Source organism: Acipenser ruthenus, chromosome 10 (genome assembly GCF_902713425.1).
Source record: "Acipenser ruthenus chromosome 10, fAciRut3.2 maternal haplotype, whole genome shotgun sequence".
Classification (NCBI taxonomy): domain Eukaryota; kingdom Metazoa; phylum Chordata; class Actinopteri; order Acipenseriformes; family Acipenseridae; genus Acipenser; species Acipenser ruthenus.
The window spans coordinates 36,653,950-36,678,913 of NC_081198.1; the positions used below are offsets into that span (position 1 = coordinate 36,653,950).

Consider the following 24,964-nt stretch of genomic DNA (forward strand, 5'->3'; position numbering starts at 1 on the left):
CTATCTATCTATCTATCTATCTATCTATCTATCTATCTATCTATCTATCTATCTACCTATCTATCTATCTATCTATCTATCTATCTATCTATCTATCTATCTATCTATCTATCTATACACTGTAGCTGGATAGGTTTAAAATACAGGGTTCATCTTTTGCGTCTTTCCTGTTTTTTTCTACTTTAATTTGAGCTACAGATAAAAAAAATGACACTGTTGCGACCTGGTACCTTGTCACTTCCTGTGATGTAAATCACATGGTATGATTGCACTATGACCATTTGATAGCATATGACTGACAGCACAGGAACTGATTAGGTACCAGGAAGCAACTTTTAATTCCATAGGGTTATATTTCAAATATTTGCATAGTGAATTACAGTATAATTAAAAAAAGAAACATAAAAAAACATACATGTAGTCAACATGCTAGAGCTAATTTGAAAATGTAGTTTAGAATCGGGTTTGTCTCGCCTTCATAAGGCCAGTTGTAACACTCTGGTATGTGAACTAGAAAGAGTTAAGAAGCTTTGCGGCTCTGGCCGGTCAGTCGAGTGCTCTTGAGGTTGTTGTGGATTAAGAGGGATGTATCAGGATTAAACTGACTGTCCGGGGCTGGATGTAGTAAAACCACATATGGTACTGGTGCCGGAGAAAGCCCAGCCCACTAAAAAGGAATCTCCATAATATCGAAGGAAAACGAGAGACCTTCCTTCACATTATCAAAGTGATATACCTACACTAGCTGGTGAGGTAAGGAACACTGGTTATTAGGCTTCTGTGTAAAATGAGTCAGAAAAGCTGGGACGGTCTGCCTTTTAAATGAACAAGCTGACTGACTTCATTACTCAGTTGTTCAGACTGAGGTAGCATTGCAGTTCAGTGTAGTTCAATTCTGGAAAACTACCAACTGTTGTCAAACATAACTGGTGTAGACTTGTGTATTTGTTTAAATAATAATAATAATAATAATAATAATAATAATAACACCACTTGAATCACAGAATTATATGAGGGATTTCAGTCTGTGCTCGTATAGCACAAGACCTAAGAAGAAACAGCAAGCATAATCTAATTATGTAACATGTTTGTGTTCGTGTTGTGTGAAACATACAAGCTTAGTTTTTAGCAGAGGTAAAAAAAAATAAAACTCAACCCCATTTTATTTCATAGATTTGACTAAGAAAATAAGTAAGAAATGAAAACAACCTTTTTTTGTAATGCTGTACTTAAAATGCTTTAGATTGAACTCTGTTCCTAGGTTCTGTATGGAGTTCTACCCACAGGGTAAGGTGACTGTGCCTAAAACTCCTGACAGATTAATCACAGCACTCTAATAAACCCACTTGCACACCCACTATATACCATACAGATAAAGCCTTTCTGATACTGCATTCTGTGCCATCATGAAATGCATGTCTTAATTCCATATTCCATAGTTTCTATTGTTGATTTTCAGTGCTTGCAGAATGGATATTTTACTGTACAAAACTGTACCACATGGCTCTTTATTGAGTATGTGTGTGTATATGCATATATGCACAGAAAGATAAATGGGCTGTAGTAAATTATAAGAAAAACAATTGCTCTTGTTGTTTATACAGCCACAGAACCCCCCAATGAAATGATTTTCTTATCGTTCAGTACAATCCATTTATTATTTTATTTGATACAGTACGTGGATTTTACACTGTATGAACAAGGAAAATGGTAATCGCTGAAAGATTGATCTTATAGACAGATTATTATTATTTTATTTTATGTCGTGCTTGTGGTCAGACCTGGGGTCAGCTACAGTTGTAATTGTAATTGTAATGTATTTTAAACATGTAGAATTGTTGCTTCCAGCTCTCGCTCTCTCTCTCTCTCTCTCTCTCTCTCTCTCTCTCTCTCTCTCTCTCTCTCTCCAGGGATGGACATTCTTTATATTATTACAGACTTGGTTTTGTTACAACAGCTCAACCAACATTTTATAGATCACTGCAAAGTATTGGATTTTTTTAAATATATTGTTTAAGTGTTCATGTATCAGTTACCATGTTCTGGTGTATCATTTGTAGCAGACTGGATCTTTGCTGTATTCAGAATGATACGGCCAATAGAGGTGGAGACTTTGGCGCCAACAGCACTGAATGAAAATGGTAAGGGGACAACATAATTTCCACACCACGCTTAGTGCACAATTAAATTAGCCCTTTTATAGCTTGGAAAAAAGCTGCTATAAACTATAAATAGATTCTACTATATTTGGAGGAGCCGTAATTATTTATTTCTATATCATTACGTTAATACAACAAAAGTAAATATGTAGCACAGTTATTGTTAAAACTGTTTGTTCCAGTTAATTGAATTTGACCCTTATGTGCAAGTGTTTCTTGCCAAAGTGTGTGAATATACAGCACTGTATCCTGTGCCTGTGCTTTCCAGGTTTGGCAATGATGGTGGAGAAGGTCCGGTTATCGATAAGCCGGGACATAAATGGAGCTGACCTGTTGTTTAGCCTGCTCAAAGCCCCCTGGCTACAGTCACTGTTGAAGGTAACTGTGAGATATCTCCACACAGCTACCTGAACAACAAGGGCCTTCAGGTGTGAAGAATATACTGCATTCTCTAACACCTAAAAATCACAGCTTAGGATGCTTTTCATCACAACTAATGACCTTGTTGTGTATTTTCCGAAGGAGCCTTGTTTTTCTCCTTCCACATTGTCACGTGAAAATGTAAAATCCCCTGGTAAACCTGATTTCAAAGCTGAACACGATAAGATTAGCATACAGGGCTAAAGAATAATTAGCCTTATTATTGTTGTATAAGAATCTATAAGTATAATAACATAGATGCTTAGCCTTTTGGTCAGCAGTGAGCTACACAACTTCAATACATCTCTGTGTTTCTCCAGGTATATACGTGTCTGCAACAGTACCTGACAAGGAGCCCCACACCTTTCCTACCTTCTGCATCTGCACTCTCACAAGAGGTACAATAGCGCAGGCTGCACCTGCTAAACATCTTTAGAATATAACCCTGAAATGACAAGGCTAAAAAGAGGTTTTATTCCAATTTAATGAATACCGTACAACTTAAAACAAATGGAATTACTGGGAGTATCTGCACACCCCTGATTTTGATTATAATGTTCTCAAAACTAACAAAAATGTGGATTTCTGATTGTAATCTTCTCCTTCACTCTCAGGTTATCTCTGACCTCAGAACAGCTTCCCCCTTTCCTGAAGTGAAAGAACTCCACAGACTGCTGAGAAACCCACACATGCAGGCAAGTGTCAAGTACAAGACAAGCCTTTCTTTTCCTCAATGTTGGCCTGACGGTTCTGAAGACTTTACTGGTAGGAAACCTACCCAGGTATCTGTCGTATCCAGGGGTTCATTTGTGCCAGATTGCACCGGATCCTAGATCCGGTACTTTTTTGTCAGACATGCGAGAATTGAACGGTATGAAAAAAACGAAAACCTTATTTTTTTGTTGCAAATGTCTATGTGTAAGAAAGTGTGTAGTTTTTTTGCACTCCAAGCTGCGAAATGCAAAAAAAAAAAAAAAAAGTGCTTTTAACAACAACAGTTTCATCGGTTCCCTGACCTTTTGATATTAAGGATGCAATCATTCTTCTGACAGATTGATACAGAAAACATTCAGAAAACTAAAAACAAACAAAAACACTACATTGTAGTGAATTGCAATAAGAAATGCTCAGCATGATTGCATGCCTCAGTAATGGGTGCTTTGACTCTTTAAAGCTGTAACCAAGCGTCTTGACCACATTATCACAAGCCCCTGGTCATTTGGCTTTGGATGGTAGTTTCCACCTCAGCAGTGTCTTCAGAGTCACAGTGTGTCAGTCCTGAAGGGAACCAAACAGTTTTGTAATGACAGGAAATACGGCGTTGAAGGGCTGGAGAGAAATTCTCTCCCTCCATAAAAAAACCTAGGAAGTGCCGCTGTAAGAGACTACCTGAAAGTTAGCAAGACATGCAAAATGAGAACTTTCTCCAACCTAGTGGGGTACTAAAAAAAAAGGATCCTACAAGTTTACATGCCTCTCTCAAAACTACACATGTCAAATCTACATCTAACAAAAGGAATTATGTAATTAGCTCTAACCCTTTGACAAAATAGGCCATATTTTCGCTCTTAATACTGAGGTCTTAATTAACTCCTATTTCTTTTAAAGAGGTAAAACGTCTGTTAATTTTACAAAACTAAGAACCAAACAACTAAGTAATATGATCCAAGTTCTCTTCAGCACTCTCAAGGTGTTTGTTTCTCATTTTGTTTAACATTTACATGTTTTTTTTTTCTCCTTTTAAAAAATAAAAGTTAATTAAAGACTGGAGGTAACGCTTTGAAAATATGGCCCATTCTTTTTTAATATAGGCGTTGCTTTTTGCTCATGATATGGTGGCACAGAAGGACTATGAACCAATCCTGCTGCCCCTGCCTGACAACCTATCGGATGAGGAGGAGGCGATGAGGATCATGTGCCTGGTGAAGAACAAACAGACGCTAGTAAGGAGGAACACACCCTACATTCTCTTCACACCTCAGAGTACAATGACAATTAATTTTATATTGTGCAGGGTACTGCACTGGGGGTCTGAAGAGGATATTAAGACTCACTCTGTGATACTGGTCAAGAGGACGTGTTCCAGAGGGTCTGTTCCACTCAGATCAGAAACTGTGCCAAAGAAGCTTCATCCCACTGTAAAAGGAAGTTTTTGTTCGGTCATTTATGTGCATGTTTCCATATGTCACACTCCACCCTACCAAACAAATCTTATTTCCTGGTTACCGATAGCTTGAGGGAGCGTGAGTATGTATGCATTATGTTACGTCAAGAGGGAAACTAATATTGGATTGTTGTTACATGTATAAAAAGTGTGTGATGCAAATCTTCCTGCCATTATTGAATAACAGTTATTTACCTCGTGGCTGTTGGGGGGCCTGTGTTTGTCTCAGCCTGGTTCCCAATGGACAAATGTCATAATTGGTGCCAATTGGTGTCTCTCTTACAAAGAAAAACTTCAGTGGCATTAAGAAGAGGTTGGATGACCTGAAGAGAAGGACCAAAGAGAAGCTGGCCAGAAAGCCAGCAGGAAGGAGCAGCAGAGAGGCTGCGTTCTTCTCCGTCCCGACCATGAGCTCCCGAAGACAGGCAGCCGGACTGGGGGAGGATGGGATGAACCTGTCAGCCCCTTCTCTTCACACCTCTGTGTTGATGGGTAAGACCTGGATTTCCCAATGCAGAATAAAGGAACATATCAAATTACAGAAAGTGTGATTGTAACATAATTTGTTATGCCTTATCATATCAGCACACATTAAAATATAGGTTTTAGACCAGGAATTAACAAGGTTTTATAAATCACAGTATATGGTACGTGTCAATTGTATGTGTGTAATTACCATGTTGTTATTTCATGTAACTTACTGCACTACGTACATGTTAATGTTTTCTTGTCTGCTTTTTTTTAGATTACATAGCTGCAGAAAGTGCCAGCAACACAGAGGCAGGACCTTTCTCCAGTCAACCCAGAGAGAAACTGGAAATTTTGAGCTTGCGTTCCCTTGAAGTTCCAGCCTCCTCCTCCACACGGTTCTTTCAGAACACTGTCCCAACTGAGTTGCCTTACATTAGCCGGCGCCCTCAGACGGTCCCTTCCAGGCCTCTGCTCTATTCAAAGCGGGATACAAAGCTGCTGGGGACTCACCGGACGCAGGCGCTATCAGACCAGGAGAGCCTTGAAGAGCTCAGGTCCACCATGAAGTCTGTGGCCAGCACCGTGGACAAAACCTCGCGTGACGTCCAGCTGCTTGGAGAGATGGTCGTGGCTGCCACCGAGTTGATGTCAGAGACCATGCAGGAGAACACCCAGACCTTGAACCTGTTGATGAACGTGTTAGAGAGGATACAGGGCCTCCTTTTGTCTCCGAAATCGCCTCAGTCTGCACGCTCCGACCTGTCTGCTAGGTCTGCCGCCGGTTCTTTCAGCGAGTTCATGGAAGGGGTCTCGTGTCACCCACCAACGGCACTTCCCTCCTCATTGGAGGACCGGCCTGAGCAATGCTGCTTGGCAGTGGCTGGGACCACTCCTCCCAATGGAACGCAGAGGTCTGGTGCAGAGCAGAGGAGGGCTGGCTTATTAGTAAAAAAAAAGAAAATATTAGTTCTTGGCTGCTAGTTTTTCTTCCACAGGCAGACAGAATCATCAGCCTTCTCTATTCAAAAAGGTGGGCGTTGATCAGTGTGATGGGCAGTTTTTTGGGTTTTTTTTTACTGTACAGTGCTTCCTCATTTTTTCACTGTTTTATCTTGAAGTGAATTAGATAAGGGCCCTTATTCAGCACAGTGCATATACAATTTACTTTCAACATGGCCCAACCAACATTTTACCAAATTGGTGATTTTCTTCGAATTGTGGAAAAAAAGAGGAAGCACTATCTATTGCCTTTATTTTTTAATTTGGGAGCCTATTCAATCCTTGGTCCATCCCATAATATCACAGTGAAATCTTTCCCTTGAGTGTGTGGTACAGTATGTGTATCCAAATAGCCTTGTCTCCATGATTTCTCAAATATGCAGAGTCCTCCTGAATCATTTCTTAACAGCTTTTGAAAGGGTACAATCTAGTAACATGTAAAGCCTTAGAAAACAGCACTGAGTTTTATAATACTACAGTTTAAAGTGGAAAACGTAAACATGCAAAATAATTGCCTTTGCTGTTTAACTTTTTTAATGCCACTGTGAGTAGAAAGCTACTCCTGTATATGTCCTGCGGTGCCACAGTAGTAGTTATTGTAGAGGCAAACACTTGAGGGTTTGTGGCGGTGACCAGGGAGCTGCCCTTGGTATGATCAGCTTTTGCATGTTTATCATGCTTTATCTGGCAGAGTCTGACCTACTTTTGCAGGCCTACTGCATAGCTAAGAATGCACCACATACCTTTATACCGGTATATTAGTATAACACCACAAGAGGGCAACGTGGAGTTTCTAGCTTCTGTCCTCAAATGGTGAGCTTGTATTCAGCACCAAAAATGCAGCTGTTTCTGTAACACTGGCATATGTGACCATTTTACATATTACTGGTAAGCCAATTCATTTCTAGGATGGCATTCCACGTGCACAAAGTTTTATAGTGTCGGACAAGGAAGTCCCCCAGGTTTTAAACAGATTATTAAATAATTAACTGGTTACATTTGTTCATTTAAGTAATTTAGGGGACCGGAATTATTGAGTAGTGAAATGGAGCAAAAGATTCGTTTATCACAAGCATGGCCTCATTATTGTACATCATTTGAAGATATTTTAAAACACAAATTAAACACTGCTTAATATTTTTTTTATTTATTATTATTATGAGTAAATATGCATTCACAGCATAAGTTGTCAATTAAAGTCTACAGTTTGTGGGATCCCATTCATGTTAATGGATGGAAATATCAAGGATAAAAAACACAATGAGGGTCACTTGTTATTTATTGCAAAAGAGCAAATCACAACCATCCTGACCTGGGCAGATGCATTTGTAGTCCATTTTACCCTTCTCAGAATGCATATAAGTCATTCTAAATATGTTGGAATCCCTATATAGAGGTGCCTCAAATTGTGTCTATGTATGTGCAATGTGCATTAGGGGTGTGTGTTCAAAAACTTTTTAGAATCAAATGTAAAGAATAACATCACAATATTCATCACATCCCTAATATGCATTCAAATGTTTTCCCTTTTTGCTGCGATGATCCCTGACTATGCATTGCAATATCAGTCAAAGTATACTGTTAACCTGATCACACTGTGCAGTAACTAAGTTACATGCTGTGGCATATGTGCCTCAATGAAGATTTTATTTTTGCCAAGTTTTACAGCAGAGGAGGAGGGATCAAAATACAAATCAGAATATCTACGTGTTCAACAATCCAACACTACTGTGGTGCCTTTGCTATTTTGACACTATATTTTACATTGTAATATCTATGTGCAGTCTTCACTGAAAGCTTTGTAAGGATCTCAATTTTAGAGCAATCATAACTGTCAACGGCTTTGCACTGATAAGTTCCTGCAATCAGAGCCCAACTATAAGTCACATGACTACCAAAATGTGGCCAGATGATTATTTAGCTGACAAACCCTCTTCATTGACTTTTCAGAACTGTCAGCAGCCATTGTTGTTACAATTTCTAATGTTGGTTGAGTGGTTGGATACACACATACGATAGATAATGAAAGTAGAAGCACCGTACAGTCTCTGTTAGAAACAGATACCAGCTCAGACTAACACCTGTCCTGCCCTGCAACCCTTTTCCCTTATCACCTTATCACCTGTAATTGGACCATCCAAGGCTCTCATTTCCTGCGATATTGCAATTTGGCCAGATTCTTGTGTCCTTTTCAACAACTTTAAGCTTCATGGCTGTCCACTTGTTTCTGTTTGGACATAGTGATGGCTAAGAATTCTGCCTCCATATGGATGAGAAAAAAAAGGCTTGGAGAACTGTGAGTAAAAGGTGAGTAACTCAACATTATAACATAGTGCCTGAAAGTCCCTCCGCTCACCTGTATCTATAGAGGAATCATGTACCAGAAGATTACTGGTCCTCCTCTGCTCTGTGAAAATGAAGGCTATGGTCACAGAAAGGTACTGCATTGGAAACACTGGCGATTGAAGTGTCAGTGTGAGTACCTGTCCTGAAGGGAGTTGAGGGAGCAGGTCAGTCTCCTAGCCTATCCACTTATTCTTGACTGCCTGAAAGGGTGCTGAGAGCCAATTGTGTTGAATTGTGTGCTGCAGTATAATTTTGAAGGGATTGCTGCTTTGTAAGCCTCCATACTGTTTTCATGCATTTGGTTTTCAGTGTAAGGACCAAACCTGATTTTAGGAGAAGCCCCAAAGCCAAATGAAAATAAAGCTGTGCTATAAATAAAGGACATATAGAAACATGGAAAAATACTGTAGCACAAAACAATTTGTTTGGTACTGTACAATCAAACGCTTCCACAAAAGCTATTTTTATTTTCATAAATAAAATATACCCGACAGACAAAGACTCCAAGGTCACTCCAATTTTATTCTTGGTTTGACATTACAACCTACATAATGCAAGGATTTGAAAAGAGTAAAAAACAAAATACGTCAAAACCTTGACAAGTAATGTTGCTGAACCATGTTGAATATACTCAGAACTCATCTTTGCAGCAATAAAGAGTGTCAATAAGTTTTCATGTTTTGTTGTAGGGTGCTACAATAAAGAGGAATGAGATAGCTGGATAGATCGTGGTTGCCCGGGTGATACATGGAGGCCTAGCGGATCGCAGTGGTAAGCGCAAGCCTAATACGAGCCACCCAGCCATGTGGGAAGTGTTTGAATGCGTGTTTGTTTCAGTGGTTAAAAGTAATTTCCAGCATGTTTTCCCTCAGCTGAGTTGTCTCGACCATGTTTAATGCATTGTGATTGCAGGGCTGCTGTACGCCGGTGATAAGCTGGTGGAGGTGAATGGAATTGCTGTGCACGGGCTGGAACCTGAATAGGTCATTCAGGTTCTGGTGAGTTTAACATGTCTGTTAGCAGCTTAACTCTGTTTGCATTTCATATTACCATTCCCAGGCAGTGATTACTGCATAGGCGCTTTCTTACTCGGAAACTGGTAAATGACAACTTTCCCTAATATACCCTGTACTTTAAATTAGGGAAAACGTATCTTGATACTAGGACCGTTTAGTGTCAGGATGTGGGGTCCAAGTAGGTAAATTATGACCACACAAAAAAAGGCTTTTTAGAGCAGGAGTATTTGTTTTATAATGGGAGGTTGTGGAGTTTGTGACACCACAGGATGAAAATCCCAACCACTCCTTGATACACAACAGGACCCCAAATGCAGCCTATAATACAGCAGTTAACATTTGAAGAGTTACTATATATATATATATATATATATATATATATATATATATATATATATATATATATATAACATTTATTAGTCACTAATTATTATTATTAGGCTCAGCTCAGCTCAGGGCTGTTTTTCTGGGTCTTGGATCCGTAGCATCACAACAGATTACATTGCTGGGAATGTTTACCGATGTATTACACATTATATTGTTTTTATTTTTAGTAAATAACTTTTTATTTTCTGTTGATGAAGAAAAAAAGAAAAAAAAAACACATTTGCTTTTGCCCCAGTACTTCATTAGCCAAGCAGGCAACTTTCTTGTAAAGTTTCACTTTAAGATTTGTAATTAAGTCCCATTGTACCCCATATAAAAGTTTATCATGGTATTTTTGCACAGTATTTTTGCAGTTTTCCCATTCTTTTCCCATGGTTATACTATGCATAGTTACCCTGGTTTGCCATGTTTATTAATATGTTTTACCATACCTCGCTATTCTTCACAGTGCTTACCTATGCTTTACCATACTTTCACTAGGCTTTATTACACTTGACTATGCTTTTACTATGGTAAACTTTTATAAGGTACCCTGTTGTCAGAACAACTCCTAACGATCAATACCATGGTTTGGACCCCCCCTCACCCCTACTAGGATGAAGACTTCCAGGAGATGGAGGAGAACACAAAGAAGATGGAAGCCCAGTACAGACCGTTTTTTGACCATGTGATAGTGAACGAGAATCTCCAGGACTCGTGTGCAGCTACTCAGCACAGTGAGGAGAGCTCAAGATGAGCCCCAGTGGGTTCCAGCTACCTGGCTGAGGCTGGCCGCCCAGTCCTAGCAGCACCGGAGCGCCACAACACAGCCAGGAGACAGCAGGCAACCACGCTCTGTACAACAGCTTGAATATTATTATTATTATTATTTATTTCTTAGCAGACACCCTTATCCAGGGCGACTTACAATCATAAGCAAATACATTTCAAGTGTTACAATACAAGTAATACAATAAGAGCGAGATAAATACAATAACTTTTGTTCAAGCAAAGTACAAGTGTGACAAACCACAATTCAATAATACAGCAGATAATAGTGATAGTTACATCAGGATATGATTAAATACAAAATACTACAGGTTAAACACTTGGCAGATTACAGTATTCTGAAGTACAGGATTAAATGCAGTAAAATAGGGGGCAGATAAGAGCAAATAAAGCACATTTAAATGAAGGGTGATCGTATCCCAGGATAAAAACAGAGGAGTTCTACAGGTGCTGTTTGAAGAGGTGAGTCTTAAGGAGGTGCCGGAATGTGGTCAGGGACTGGGCAGTCCTGACATCTGTGGAAAGGTCATTCCACCACTGCGGAGCAAGGGTGGAGAAGGAGCGGGCTCTGGAGGCAGGGGAGCATAGCGGAGGTAGAGCCAGTCTTCTAGTGCAGGCGGAGCGGAGAGGTCGAGTGGGGGTGTAGGGAGAGATGAGGGTCTGGAGGTAGCTGGGTGCAGTCTGGTCAAGGCATCTGTAGGCTAGTACAAGAGTCTTGAACTGGATGCGAGCGGTGATCGGGAGCCAGTGGAGTGAGCGGGGTAGTGGAGTAGAGTGGGAGAAGCGAGGCAGAGAGAACACCAGGCGGGCAGCCGAGTTCTGGATGAGCTGGAGCGGACGGGTGGCGGACTCAGGGAGGCCAGCCAGGAGGGAGTTGCAGTAGTCTAGGCGGGAGAGTACCAAGGCCTGGACCAGGAGCTGGGTAGCGTAGTTGGTGAGGAAGGGTCGGATTCTTTGGAATAGAACTGTCTCAAGCTGAGAGATGTACGCATGTTCAGGGCTGTGCAAGCAAAGTGTGTGCTCATGTAATCTGACGAGGCTGCACAGTAAATCTTTCTTTTTTTTTGAGTAACACCAGAAGATCATTAATGGGACATTACTTTTTTGTGGTTTAATGTGGGCCAGTTTGCACCATGAAAAAATAAATACATGTTTGGGTCCCTAAATTGAAATTAACCTTATGATATGTGTTTGCTACTAGTTTTGTAACACTGGGGACTATTTTAAGGATCTAAACAGTGGCAAATCTATTAGTGTGATTTACTGGCCCACCTATTAACATTACTACACACAATAAAATGGATTATGAAGTATTATGATCTGCCACAGTTGAGATTTTCCTTTGTCTTGAAGCCCTTGATAAACCTTTCCCTCTATGTTAGCCAGATGCTTACACAGAAGACTGTGTTGGGATGTCATTGCGTATGCTGGGACGTCACTGAGTGTTAAACGTTTGTGAGAAAAGGAATATAAAACCTTTTTTATCATATTTATAAGCTGGGTGTAATATATTAAATTGTTACATTAACACGTGTTTCTTTGTGTGCTGGGTTTTTAATACTGATACTGCATTTTAATTTGTTTTTCACTTGTTTACTCTGGTCCTTCAGCACACAACTCTGCAATAATAAAACTTGTATTAGCAACCTGGCATTTGACAGTGACTGGAAGTTTTTGTTTATTATTTTCTGGGCAGGGGAGGGAGATAGAAATGTTCATCAGGAGGATATGTTGAGCTCAGCATAGAGCTGAATTAAGCAGTCTAGAAAAAGTCAATTTAAAAAAAAAAAAAAAAAAGTATTTTTTGCATTCCCAATAAACGATGGAGAGATAGTTACATGTATTATGAAATACAGTGTTGAACCCAATACTTGCATTCTTGGTCATTCGGGTACCATATGACTCCATGTACACAATTCAATTCAGACCCCAATGCATTCTGGTAAGTGTAGTCCTGCTGTAAACAGTACCTGAGACGGGTAAAACGTACAAGAATGCATTGCGATGTGAGTTGAAAAGCTTGAACTGTCCCAAACCGTCCTAGTGTACATGGTGTCATATGGTAACCCTACATTCGGGACAACAGGGTCGCACACAATATGAAGTTACCCACCAGATACTCTTTAGAACCTTGAAGACATGCATTTGTGTCTGTGGCTCCCCCTGGTGGCCTTACAAGCTATTGAGTCTGTGATGGCATGTGTTTTTATTTTTTAGTACACCGTATCACAGCAATCTAAAGTTTACACCAAATGCTGAAATAAGAGTTAAATGCGAACACTCAACATTTCTTATTAGGAAAATGTAAATTTCTGCACGAATGTCAAAACTGTATTTTTTGTAAATGTTTTGTTGTTCAGTGAATTTCAGTATGCATTACAATGGTGTATTTTCCTTACCAAGATGGCTGACCAACAGCTACCACGGAAGTAAAACAATCACACCTGACCTCTCACCGCATCTCTAGTAACAACAAATGGCATCATGGAAACCAGAGTCTTGCCTAGTAACCAGTGAGTCGTGTAACGTAATTATATTGGTATTTTAGTTTTTATAAATATTTCATCGGCAGTTTGAAATATGGATACAGAAATCAAGAAACAGGTAAATAAGTGATCAAGTAAAGTGAATGAAATAAAGTGTGTGTATGTTTTACAATGTAGAAAAAACAGGCAGTTGTACACCAGTAAATGTGCAACTTAATTGTGCAAATATATGTACTAAATTAACAAGTTATGTAGCGAAAAATAATCCATGATTTAGTTGTCATACGTTTAAATGCAAAAAATATCACCATCATTAATGTTATTTTCGTCTTGCATTTTAACTGTTAAAGTGTCACATTTAGTGTTTAAAACGTTACAGCAGTTTACACTGTGGATTGGGATCTATCTTGAATGGAAGTCCTATATACACAGTACATAGGTAAAGGAAAGTACACATTTTTGCTTTAAATAAACGCAGTGCACTCCACAGAAGAGTGAATTACTATAATTCAGAGCTTTACTTTCCCAGCTGCCTTACTTGAAGTTTTAGAGGCTGATAGTGCTCAATGCAAGGGTAATACAGTAGCTGTATACAGGAAATTGATATTGTAGAGGCGCCTTTACGTATGACTGTTTATACATATCTGTCACTGGTTTGGGGCATCTTCATTTAGTCAAAAGTCACAAAGGTTGGTGTTTTACACCTTTTCTTTGTAGCTTCTTAAATAAGGCACACTAATACATCTGTAGAAAAAAGGACCATTAGCAAGTAAATATCCTTAACCCAGGAAGGGCTGCACATTGTTGACAACTTCTACAAGGTACCTTAGTTGTGTGTGTGTGTGTGGTGTTTTTTTTTTAAAATCACAGTTCATTCTGGTGTTTACCTCGAAGGAGCATCAGGATCTGATCTGCAGGGTGTTGTTTGAGCGTGTCTGGTAGGGGGCGCTCTTTCTTCTGTCTGAATTCAGCCAGTTCCGCAGAGTGGTGTTTGGAGCTTTGTGGTGCTACAGTAGATGGATATCTTTTGAAAGTGATCTTTAAGCTCCTTTCTGTATTCATTGCATGAGATCCCTTTGAACTCGTGATACAGTAGAGGCAGGCATTAATCCCAAAATGGGTCTTCATTTGCTTGTTAAATTCCATTTGCCCTTGCAAATTTACATTGGCCTATAAATAAACATATCTATAAATCACTTCATGTCTCTAAAAATTGGATGTTGTTTTGTAAAATGTAGTGTTCTATTGTTTTTCTTTTTAAATAATTCCTCATATTCTACAAAATTACATCCATCAGTCTATGAATTCTGTTACTGTTTAGTTCTATAACTAATTTTTTTTAAAATTATTTTTCAGCACCAGCATCGTGCCCTTCCACCAATGCCAAGGTACAGTACATTAATAATATTTAGTCAGCCTTTTTTTTTATACAACTGCATATTTAATTCAACAAAAGAAGCCAGATTCAAATGACTTTAGCTGGATAAAGTGTTTTGGGAAAATACTGAGTTATACAATTTAAAAAAATATTGCACCACATTCTCTACATTTAGACCTATGTACAGCTTTTTCCAAATGAGGATAGGTCTATAGTGGGAGCGTCTGTGTCTTAAACCACTTACAACTTCAGATGGATGAGGTTGTACTTTCAGTGCAAGACTTCCACATCTCACGAAAATATGATTTTACAAATACAGCATTTACCAAGTTCCTTAAATACTGGATATTGTTGGATTGTACTGATTATATCAGGTTGGCAATTACATTGCTAGTATTAAATAATCAAATGAACTCTGTTGTGGCCATTTTGTGAAAATGCTGTAGTCTTGAATGTGTTTAACTGCAACAGAATTCAGAGAGAACAGTGCACTTACCGTATCTACAAAATTGAGGACATACTGGATTTATAAGAGATTGAATCCCATGCTTGTTGAGAAAGAATAGATACCTTTTATATTTTTAAAACATTCTTTAAGTCAAAGGCTGTGGACAAATGTGTAGTTTTAAATCAATATCTTTATAGTAAGCAATATTGTGGTGGCACTTGAGTCTGCTTAAAATTAAATTTAAATGTTTATGATTGCACTATTGTAATTCAGTCTGCTTATCAAGTGCCTTAATTGGCATGAATTGTACCGTGCCTTACTGTACAGACTGTACACAACCATAGGATCTGGTTGACATACTGTATTAAAGTTATAATATGTGACGTTTGCATTCATGTAGGTTGTAAGGGCTGTTGCTTTTCAGATAAGAGATTGCTCTTTTAAGTCCTTTTAAAAAACTAAATATCATCTTGATTGTATGTCTCTATCTTTTCTTTTCATGCCCACTGTTGGCAAATAAAGCCAAGACACTGGAGGTAAGTCTACTTTTAGATTATGGATATTTGATCATGTGAATTTGGAGATTAAATCTTATAATAAAAAAAAAATAGTTTTAACTTAAGGTCTTTCTTTATCCAACAAGGAATCCAGGCATTCTAAGTAACTTTTAATACTGGTGTACAATATAGGGTATGTCAAACTAGTTCCCCTCCACAATTCACACCTTTTACAATGTGTATTATAAAATGTCTGTTCAATCTTTTAAAATTTGTTTTTATTTAAAAAGCATATTTCTAATTGTGCTTTTTAAATATAAGTTAGCACCAGGGTTTGCATTTGTATTTTCAAATTGTTACTTCATATCTAAAAATATATTTTGAAATATGTTCATTTTAGTTTCAACAGATGAGATGCCACTAGGCAAGCCTAAAAAGAAAACGTTCAAAACAAGCAATGGAATAGGTAAGACAGAAGGTAGGAAGCACTTTTTAATTCAAAGATATATCAATTTGGTGTACCTGGGTCATTCAAGAATCAGTTGTATATTGCCCATGTGCTAGTGGTGGCCATTGGTGTAATGATCATGATATGGTACAAATCATGATACATCAGATCTTTGTGGTGGGCTAATTTGTAGGATGTGTATAAAAATGATCATTGATGATCGACTATGTATTCATATCAACTACAAATCACATTTATCTTTCAAAAAACATGCTGCAAGTACCTATGTAGTGCTGTTTAATTTGATGCATATCAATTATTAAGCTTTGATCAGCCAAATGGCCTTTCTTTTCCAGGATTTCTTTTGATCATAGGTAAACTGAATATTATAGCCATGCAAACTGTAATAATGAATACACTGAAAAAGCATGTTTATATCAGTAAATTATAAGTAACCTGCTATGGGCTTTAACATCAATATTTGTGCTTAAGGTTTTAGTTGTGAACGCTTGGCTTATTTGTACACTTGCAGTAGTTAAACCATTCAAATAATAGCTTGTGATTCAGAACCCCTTTGAAATCGCGAAACTCACCAATGGCTTACAGATATTATAAAATATACAATTTATTTTTTGTTCTCCTATAAGAGTCTATAATGCAGCCTGGCAGCTGGCGACATTCAGAAAGCAAAGAACCTCTGACCCCAGAACCTCCGGACATGCCCCCACAGCGTAAGAGAAAGAAGAAAAAGTCATTGCAAATACCCGGTAAGAGAGCCAGACGGGTCCAGTACCTTCATAGTTAAGATTATTAAGTCATGTAATTCGTTTTCGTATGTTGGTTCAGAATGACATCCAGCTGATTAGCACTGATGACTCATTTCTCTATTTAAAGCCATCCTGTATGACTTATTTTAGAAGCCTGAAGAAATCCAGGAAGTACCTTTTCATGATTACTTACTTAAAACTGAAAGGTAAAATCTGAACCCAAACAGGGTTAATTAGTTTGCATTAAAGAATAATCTCTGTTTGCTTTACAGGTAAGGCAGGTAAACACACAGTTAATTTAACTTGTACACTTTTTTGTGATTTAACAAGATCCATTTATCAACCATAGTGCTCTTTTTGTCATCGTAATTGAGATTTATATGCTACAGAAATACATAAAGGTAATAGGAAATGAGAGTATTTGAAACTTTTTAATCATTAGCCTTGTGGATAGCTATGTAGTTCTTATTAAAGGATGTTTAGAATTCATTCATGTCTGTTACCTGCAAAGAGGACATTGAATACAGAGCTTAATACAGGAAACATTATTTTCTAATTTTTACAGAAATAGAATGCTTTCCTCAGATTCATTATAATACAGTAATCACTATAGGTAAAGATGCATCTATGCCGTTATGCCTGGTCCTTATAATTACTGTCTTCAATCATTTCAGGGGCAAAACACACTGATTAACCCTGGTGATGAGTCATCTCAGTTTAATCGTTTGACTTGTAAAGAATTCTCTGCACAATGAACTATCACTGTGTTTCTTTGGCTTGGTCATTTGTTTTCCTGTTTACCAGGATGATTTTATCAAATAAAAGTTCCTGTTTTTTACTGTCATAATTAGGATTCATGCAACGATATAAATATGTGAAGATAATTAGAAAGCAAAGAGTTCCCTGAAGAGTCAGGTAAAAAAAGTGAAAAAGATAAATGTATTTCAGAATACATTTAAAAATTAATACCGATAAAACATTTAATTTATTCTCAGCCTTTTAGAAGTTGCTTAACAAAACCAAAATGAATCGTTTTCTGATAATAGATTTCACTATTAACTCAGCTAGCATAACCATTCACCTCTGTGGCTGGCTGTAGTCAGTGGATATATTGCAAAACAAATACCACTTACCACAACCTTTCATTATCTCCCACTACAAATATCTTGTTTGGTACTTTTCAACAGCCAGATTCCACTGAAAGTCTTGCACTATTTCCAAATCATGGACTTTGTGTTTCTGATATTAGCAAATTAATTGGATAGAGGAACCTTATATGTAGCGTATGCTTTTTATCCAAAACAATGCCAATCCTCATTAAGTAAATTACAAACAGCACTGTAATATTAGAATATTGTTATTGAAGTAGAATGAACCAGTGATGGAGAAATGTCACATCATGTACAGTTATAACACACGAGTAGTACTGTATTATTAGACTGACTTGATCATATAGATGTTTCCCTTTTAGAGTCTGAAACGTCCTTTATGCAGAACACCCCATCAGAACCCTCCATGCAGATGGAGACGCCGAATGACAATAGTGTAGACAATCCGGATGAGGAAGAAGTGATCCGCAAGCCACAGAAGAGAACCAAGTGAGTACAACCACTTCATAAAACAATCGGTACAGCCATGTTTAACCACTGAACTGCTGATCCTCCTCTATATACAATTTCCCTCTTTGAAACTCATGTGATAAAAATAGCCTCCTCTAACAAATACAGCTATTTTCTTTCAGCAGGACCCTCTTACTGTACTACCTTCCTTGCTTCACCTTCAAGCAAACTTAATTAAGCTATATAGCCCTAATTGGAGAGCATTACCATTTATAGTTGACCACATCGGGAACATTTGAAACAACTTCAACACTACCATGGTTATGCCCGATATTCAGAATTTGCTTTGGAATGGAGCTTCCTGATCGGTGGATACTTTTTTTTTTTTAACTCTTTATATTCTTAATGACAGCTTCCTTTTAGAAATCTCTACTTACCCCTTTGTGTAGATAAAACATTCCAGTCTTTCTTCAGAAAAACCCACCCCGCTGATCTCCAGTACGCCAATGAGCTTGGAGTGGAAGAGGATGACATCATCACTGATGTCCAGCCGCCCATTTCACCGCACGCTCTTTTCACAGCTCCCATCAGCAACAGCCAGCCAGTGGGAAAAGTGTTTGTGGAAAGAAACCGTGAGTACTGTCATTTTCTTGTGGTGGAAGAAAGGATTGATTTTTGTATTTTTGTCCTTTCCTAAACTTTGATGCATCTTTGCCTGAACAATCCATATTGCTGTCACTGCCTTGCTTCACTGCATATTGTTGAATAACATATTCCACTTGTTTTTTCCTGGATTGTAACCTGTTTCTTTTGTTTTTTTGGCAGGGCGATTTCAAGCTGCGGACAGGTCAGAGCTGAGTAAACCTACTGAACAAGCAGATGATTACATGGAGGTGAAATCCTTGTGGACAACAAGGGATGTGGCACTAAGCGTGCACCGGGGCTTCAGGTGAGTCCAGTGCCCTTTAAGGGATCTGTTCAATTGTTTATGTTGGTATGTCAAAATTCGGAAAAGCTTGTTGTGTATTTAGGATTAAACCTTGAATGATGAGCATAAATTATGCATTTATCAGATGCTCTTTTGTGTTCTACTTCATATTTGCCCAATTTACAGAAATCCAGCAAGTACATTTGCAAGGTAAATGACTATTAATAATAGTAAGTAATAGACAGCCTTAATAGTGGAGAGGCAAAAACAGGATTTTGTTTAGGTATGAATCAACCACCTGTGCAAAGGTTGCAGGGCCTCGGTCAAAATAGAAATAATTGTTAGGGTAATTATAATATTTTTAGCATGGTGGTTGATTTTTACCTCTTGGGTTGAGCCAAAGTGTAATTTATAGTCCTTTTATAGATATTTCAGGGATTTCCATTCATTTTTGTACACTCTGCCAAGCTCTTCCCACTCTGGAGGAGATGTGTTCACTGACAGAGGCAGCTTGCTGCTGCTGTGTGCTTTTCAGAGTGATCGGTCTGTTCTCTCACGGGTTCCTCGCCGGATACGCTGTGTGGAATATCATTGTGGTGTACGTGCTGGCTGGAAACCAGCTCACTACCCTCCTGAACCTGTTACAACAGTACAAGACTCTGGCCTATCCAGCACAGTCCCTGCTCTACCTCCTGCTGGCTGTCAGCACCATATCTGCATTTGACAGGTATGGAGGTCATTCACAAAGTTCTGCTATAAATATTGAAGTTGGATCACTCGTCTGTGAAATGGGAAGCTCATGTGAAATCAGTTCTGTTGGTTGCAGGTGGCTACGCTTAAGTTGCTGCCCTGTATTTGTAAAGTGCTTTTGATTCATGTGGGAATAAAAGACACTAAATACAACTTCAAGTGCATTTCCATCCCATACGTAAAAAAAATAGAGTAAAAATAGTTATTTATCTTAACTTGTGTGGCCCATTCCAAAATAAATGTTTTGCTCTTGATAAGGACCAAATGCCCTGCAGTGCAGTAATGCATAAGGTACTACTTCCCATGTGCTGTCAGCGGTGAAACAGAAGTACTGATTTAATGGCTTGCTAATGATTTCACAAACAAACAATTATAGGGTGCTATAGTTTACTGAGCAACTTCAATATATAGGCTGTCCTGATTTCAAATTGCCAATATCAAAGTAATATGGAACTCTAGGTCATGTGCTTCTTTTCCATTTCCTTTCAGCTTTGCTAGCATCCCGATTAAAGAATTCACTGAGCTTGTCCCAAAAGCCCATCAATCTTTTCATGTTAATTTGACAGTTTCATTGCCTGGGATTTTTTTATTGCTGTGTTCTGTTTTCTTTCTGCTGATAGGATTACTTTTTTATTGCTGTGCCCTAGAGTTGAACTTGGGTCAGATAAAACCGAATGCATTTTGGTGTGTCTTAATGAAATGAGCTATTTGGGTCACCGCCTACAACCCTGTAAACACAATCTAAATTGGTGCTGAAGAAAGAAATGCAGTGGTGGTTAGAGAAAGAAAATGTTTGCACCAAAACAGGAAATGTTGGGAAAGATGAGATTTGTATATCTGATCTGAAAGTTTAAGATAAAAGTACAAGTGGCTTAAATAGTAGTGAATACAGTTAGCATACAGCTAGGAGTGAATACAGTTAGCATACCTTTTTCATATAGCAAACCTAACTTCAATCTAAATCGGTGAATAGTTACTGTAAAAGGAAATCTGCTCTTAATAAAAAAATTGACATTATTTATGGCATATCATTAAACGCCTTCTGGATTTAACGGTTTCTTAATTGGACTTGCAAGCAGTCATTTATCTTCTGTGTGAGAACCTGAAAGAATAAGAAGGAGTTATTTTCATTTGCTTTGTTTCTGTATCTGGGTGTGCTTGTAATTCTAGAGTTAACCTGGCCAAGATGTCTATGGCACTGCGTGGCTTTCTGACACTAGACCCTGCAGCCCTGGCCTCTTTCTGTAAGTAACTCTGAATAATTGACACTGCCTAACTAAATATTTTTGTTTTATTTTTTGCTTTCTCTTTATAGTGTATTTTGTTGCTTTGATTCTGTCTTTAAGTCAACAAATGACCAGCGACAGGATAAACCTTTACACATCACAGTCTGCCAATGACACCCTATGGTAAAAAAGAATTCAGCACTTTTTTAACTTATATTTTTTTCATCTCTTCTGCAAAGTTCTTGTTAAATATACAGTGGGGACTGGTACTGCTCTCCTTGGACCAAGCACACCCCAAAAAATCTATTACAATAACATGAGTGTATTTTCATATTAAGGGTACTTATTTATGGATGCATTAACATTATTATAATTATAATATTATAATTGAGGTTTGCATACTGTTAGTGGCCAGGATCTATGCATGATGTCTTCCTTGACACTTCAGCCTTTCACAAGCCCTAGGATTCAAGATAACTGATGGGTTTTGGTATTTTATGTAGTGTTAGCATTAAATAATCGTGCACGGGTTATCATAGTTTTTGTTATTTGGTAAATCCGTTATAAGAATAGCGACAACATAATTAAAATGCAATCCTAGGGATACTGTAACTGATGGATTTAAAATAGATCCAATAAGAGACTATTTCCTTATGAAATACATTTTCGTGCCCAGTATTATTATTTTTTTCATTGAGCACAGTTTAGCTGTTTTCTTAGCATTCTTTCTGTTTTACTGTGATTACCCTTCTTTCTTTCTTTCTTTCTTTCTTTCTTTCTTTCTTTCTTTCTAACCCAGGCCTTCTGGCTCTGAGCAACAGATCCTCCAGCCCTGGATTGCAGTCAATCTGGTGGTGGCCCTCCTGGTTGGAATAGCCTGGGTTTTCCTCTCTACCAGACCAGAAATGGATTTCACTGAAGGTAACTAATTTACTAGTTTGGTTCCCTTTTAAATGTCAATACACCCATATAATCAAATTATACTACCCATGTGTAGCAGGGTGATGTGTTACATGTGTGGGTCGTCACTGAATAATACTGAGACAGACACAGAGCTTTGGTGTTAACACGGCACACAGGCTCGCAGATTTATTTACAACACAAGTGTTATCTACAAGGAACATACCGCTCCAGGAACCTGTTACTCTACGTAACCCTCTCTATACTGTGGTGGGATCAACATCCCCTAAATTGACCTACTTCTAGGCTCCCAGAGACCTGGCTTTCTCACAGAGACTCCTGTCTTCACACGGCCTCGGCTGGGCAATGCCTTCATGATCACCGTCTTGGAATGGAAGGGTTTCGTAGTTGTCCTGCGGAGTGGACGCTCCGCTCTTTGATGCAAACAAAAGCTCTCACTCAGCGCCCTCTGTGTGTCAATGGCATTGCAGTAGCACCGAGCTGTAGTGCAGCCATCTTTGAGCTCCACGCCGCCAGCCAATCCAGGCCTCTCGATCAGCTCAGTGCAGGGCGAGGCCACTGCTCAACTGGTCGCCTAGCAACGCGTCTCCTGTTGCACGTCGCAGCTGCTTTCTCAAAGGCACACACACACTCCATGAACCAGCGACAGGGATCTGCCTGTCACACCATGTTTTTGATGATTTCTTTAAAACTACTAGACAGATGCAGATTGTACTCAAGGTGTCCATGAAGTCACTTTGTATACATATACCTCACTGGTGAAAGAGATCTGTATTTTCACCATATAGTACAATCTGCCACCTTATCCCTCTGCACATGTTGCAGACAATTTGTGATTAAAAGGCTGCAAACACTTCAAGAATTGACTGATTCTGTTTGTTTGTCGGCTATGTTGGTTTGTTGGTCTTCAATTGTGCTTTGCCTATTTGACTATTTATTTTATTCTTGGAAGCCAAGTTTTGTCTATCTTTTGTATATTGTCTACCTTCTATGGTAAGATTATGTATTATTGTACCTCTCTCAGTACAATTAGCTTTTCTTTTTCTTTTTGCCCTCAATAGATATCATATTTGCCATGAAAGTGGAAGAATACCCAAAACCAGAAGAATAAAAAGAAACTCAAGCCTGAAGTATTTCCCAAAACACTAGGAACTTCAATATCAGACTGTAGGCTTTAAAGCTTTTGGGAATTGTGAACTGCAGTAATTTTAACTTGCAAATTTTTTTTTTTAAACTGAAACAATACATTATAGAGAGAATGAATGATGTCAAACAGTCCAGTGACATGTACATTAATTACAAACCTGTAAAATGTGATTTGTATTGCTACACTCCACTGGTGGTAAAACTAGCTGAAAGATAAACAAACAAAGGAAGGAAGGTATAAAGTCAATTTGTTCTTAAGATGTATTAAAAAAAGGATCACACTAGACCAGCATGCCCTAATTCATGTTTGGAAGGAAAAATATTCTTTGTTAGTCTAATGGGAGCAGAGACAAGACATCATTGAAGTGTGTACATGTGGCTGGCTGCTGATCAGAAAGCAGGGAATAATCTCTGTGACAGGCTAAATTTAACTAGTCTTTTTTTTTTTTTAGGTCTCAGACAAATGTTTGAATAGTAAAACAAACAAAATGTATTCATTGGCAAAAACTCCCTTTTTTAAAAATAATTGTAACTGTAATATGGTATACTTTTGTTTACTAGCTAATCCAGAATTAAAGAATAATCCTATAAGAATGTTCAAACACGCCAAACCCATGTTCTTTGGATGCAATGTCTAAAATAAGCACCTAAATAGTCCAAGTATCATAAAGCGTTCTCCAAGACAGAGTCCTAAAAAGCCACTGATAATTATTAAATAGATATACAACTAAACATAAAACATATCTGCATGCTAAAAGTTCCCACTGAAAAAGGCTTTACAAATGTGATCTAGAAAAAGCATTGTTCTACAAGATTTCCAGTATAAATTGTTATCCTGGGACATATGTTTACAAGCATATTTTTTCTGCTGACAAATAGTATTGTTTATTTTATTATTGTTCTGTAAATGTATCCAGTATTAATATCAAATATCCCATTGATTGGGGTTACGTCTCTTAAGTACAGGGCAAAAAAATTCCAGGACGTTTGTTACAGGATTATTTTCCAGAGTTTTGAACAAGTTATGTATATGTATTTTCTTATACTGTATATCACAAAATTATTAAATATATGAGATTTTTTAAAAAATATATATTTATCATTCTTTATTCCAACATTGATTTACACAGTTTAGTTTAGAAAACCATCCTAGATGCATCTCATATAACTGAGTTCCATAGTGGCGTGACCCTTGTTAATCTAAGATAAGTGATTTATGGGTCAATCCATTACCACTTGTAGTAGTGGGTCTATACATTTTTGAGTCTCACATCATTGTTATTTAATTCATGAAGCTCTCCAGTATTTGAGATACAGTTGAGATGTCTGAGCTTATCAAGCCAACAGTCCACAAATGGAAGTAGTACTGTAGGTATCTGCAAACAGTCAGCATCTTTAAGTTAATGCATTGTTGTTTGTTTTCAGCCAGGAGGTACTTCTTGTTACACAGTCTTGTTTGAGAAATCTCAAAATTGAGCCTAAATCAGTCCTGAATCTACATCATGAAGTTAATATTGGAAAATCTCATTAAGATAGGAGGAAAGGAAGCACTAAATATTTGTGTTGTAGTAAGTCAGTGAGGGACAAGCGTGGAGTAGTGGTTAGGGCTCTGGATTCTTGACCGGAGGATCGTGGGTTCAATCCCTGGTGGGGGACACTGCTGCTGTAATCTTGAGCAAG

The 24,964-nt window shown here is 38.1% G+C and overlaps 2 protein-coding genes across 6 annotated transcripts; both read left to right on the forward strand.

Annotated features, from left to right (window-relative positions):
- The first annotated feature begins 596 nt into the window (after window positions 1-596).
- Window positions 597-12,377, forward strand: LOC131738178 (uncharacterized). Of its 4 annotated transcripts, XR_009329721.1 has the most exons (12): window positions 597-753; window positions 2,061-2,141; window positions 2,428-2,537; window positions 2,900-2,977; window positions 3,194-3,274; window positions 4,391-4,522; window positions 5,031-5,235; window positions 5,489-6,244; window positions 8,455-8,520; window positions 9,249-9,330; window positions 9,472-9,557; window positions 10,558-12,377. XR_009329721.1 is itself a non-coding variant. In XM_059032136.1 (8 exons), the coding sequence occupies exons 2-8, from the start codon at window positions 2,087-2,089 to the stop codon at window positions 6,193-6,195; spliced, it is 1,368 nt and encodes a 455-aa protein (XP_058888119.1). In that variant the 5' UTR covers window positions 597-753; window positions 2,061-2,086; the 3' UTR covers window positions 6,196-9,236. The 4 variants fall into 4 exon arrangements, 1 of the variants encoding a protein (XP_058888119.1); XR_009329720.1 differs by having other exon boundaries at window positions 5,489-8,520; XR_009329722.1 differs by lacking the exon at window positions 2,061-2,141 and having other exon boundaries at window positions 5,489-8,520.
- A 783-nt stretch (window positions 12,378-13,160) lies between these two features.
- Window positions 13,161-24,378, forward strand: LOC117400582 (transmembrane protein 237-like). 2 transcript variants are annotated; one of them, XM_034924095.2, is made up of 13 exons: window positions 13,161-13,334; window positions 14,573-14,604; window positions 15,565-15,578; window positions 15,940-16,017; window positions 16,635-16,754; window positions 18,226-18,352; window positions 18,788-18,945; window positions 19,139-19,262; window positions 19,777-19,968; window positions 21,162-21,235; window positions 21,307-21,400; window positions 22,017-22,138; window positions 23,200-24,378. In XM_034924095.2, the coding sequence occupies exons 1-13, from the start codon at window positions 13,311-13,313 to the stop codon at window positions 23,247-23,249; spliced, it is 1,209 nt and encodes a 402-aa protein (XP_034779986.1). In that variant the 5' UTR covers window positions 13,161-13,310; the 3' UTR covers window positions 23,250-24,378. The 2 variants fall into 2 exon arrangements, with proteins under 2 accessions (XP_034779986.1, XP_033856641.2); XM_034000750.3 differs by lacking the exon at window positions 21,307-21,400 and having other exon boundaries at window positions 23,200-24,377.
- Window positions 24,379-24,964: the final 586 nt, after the last annotated feature.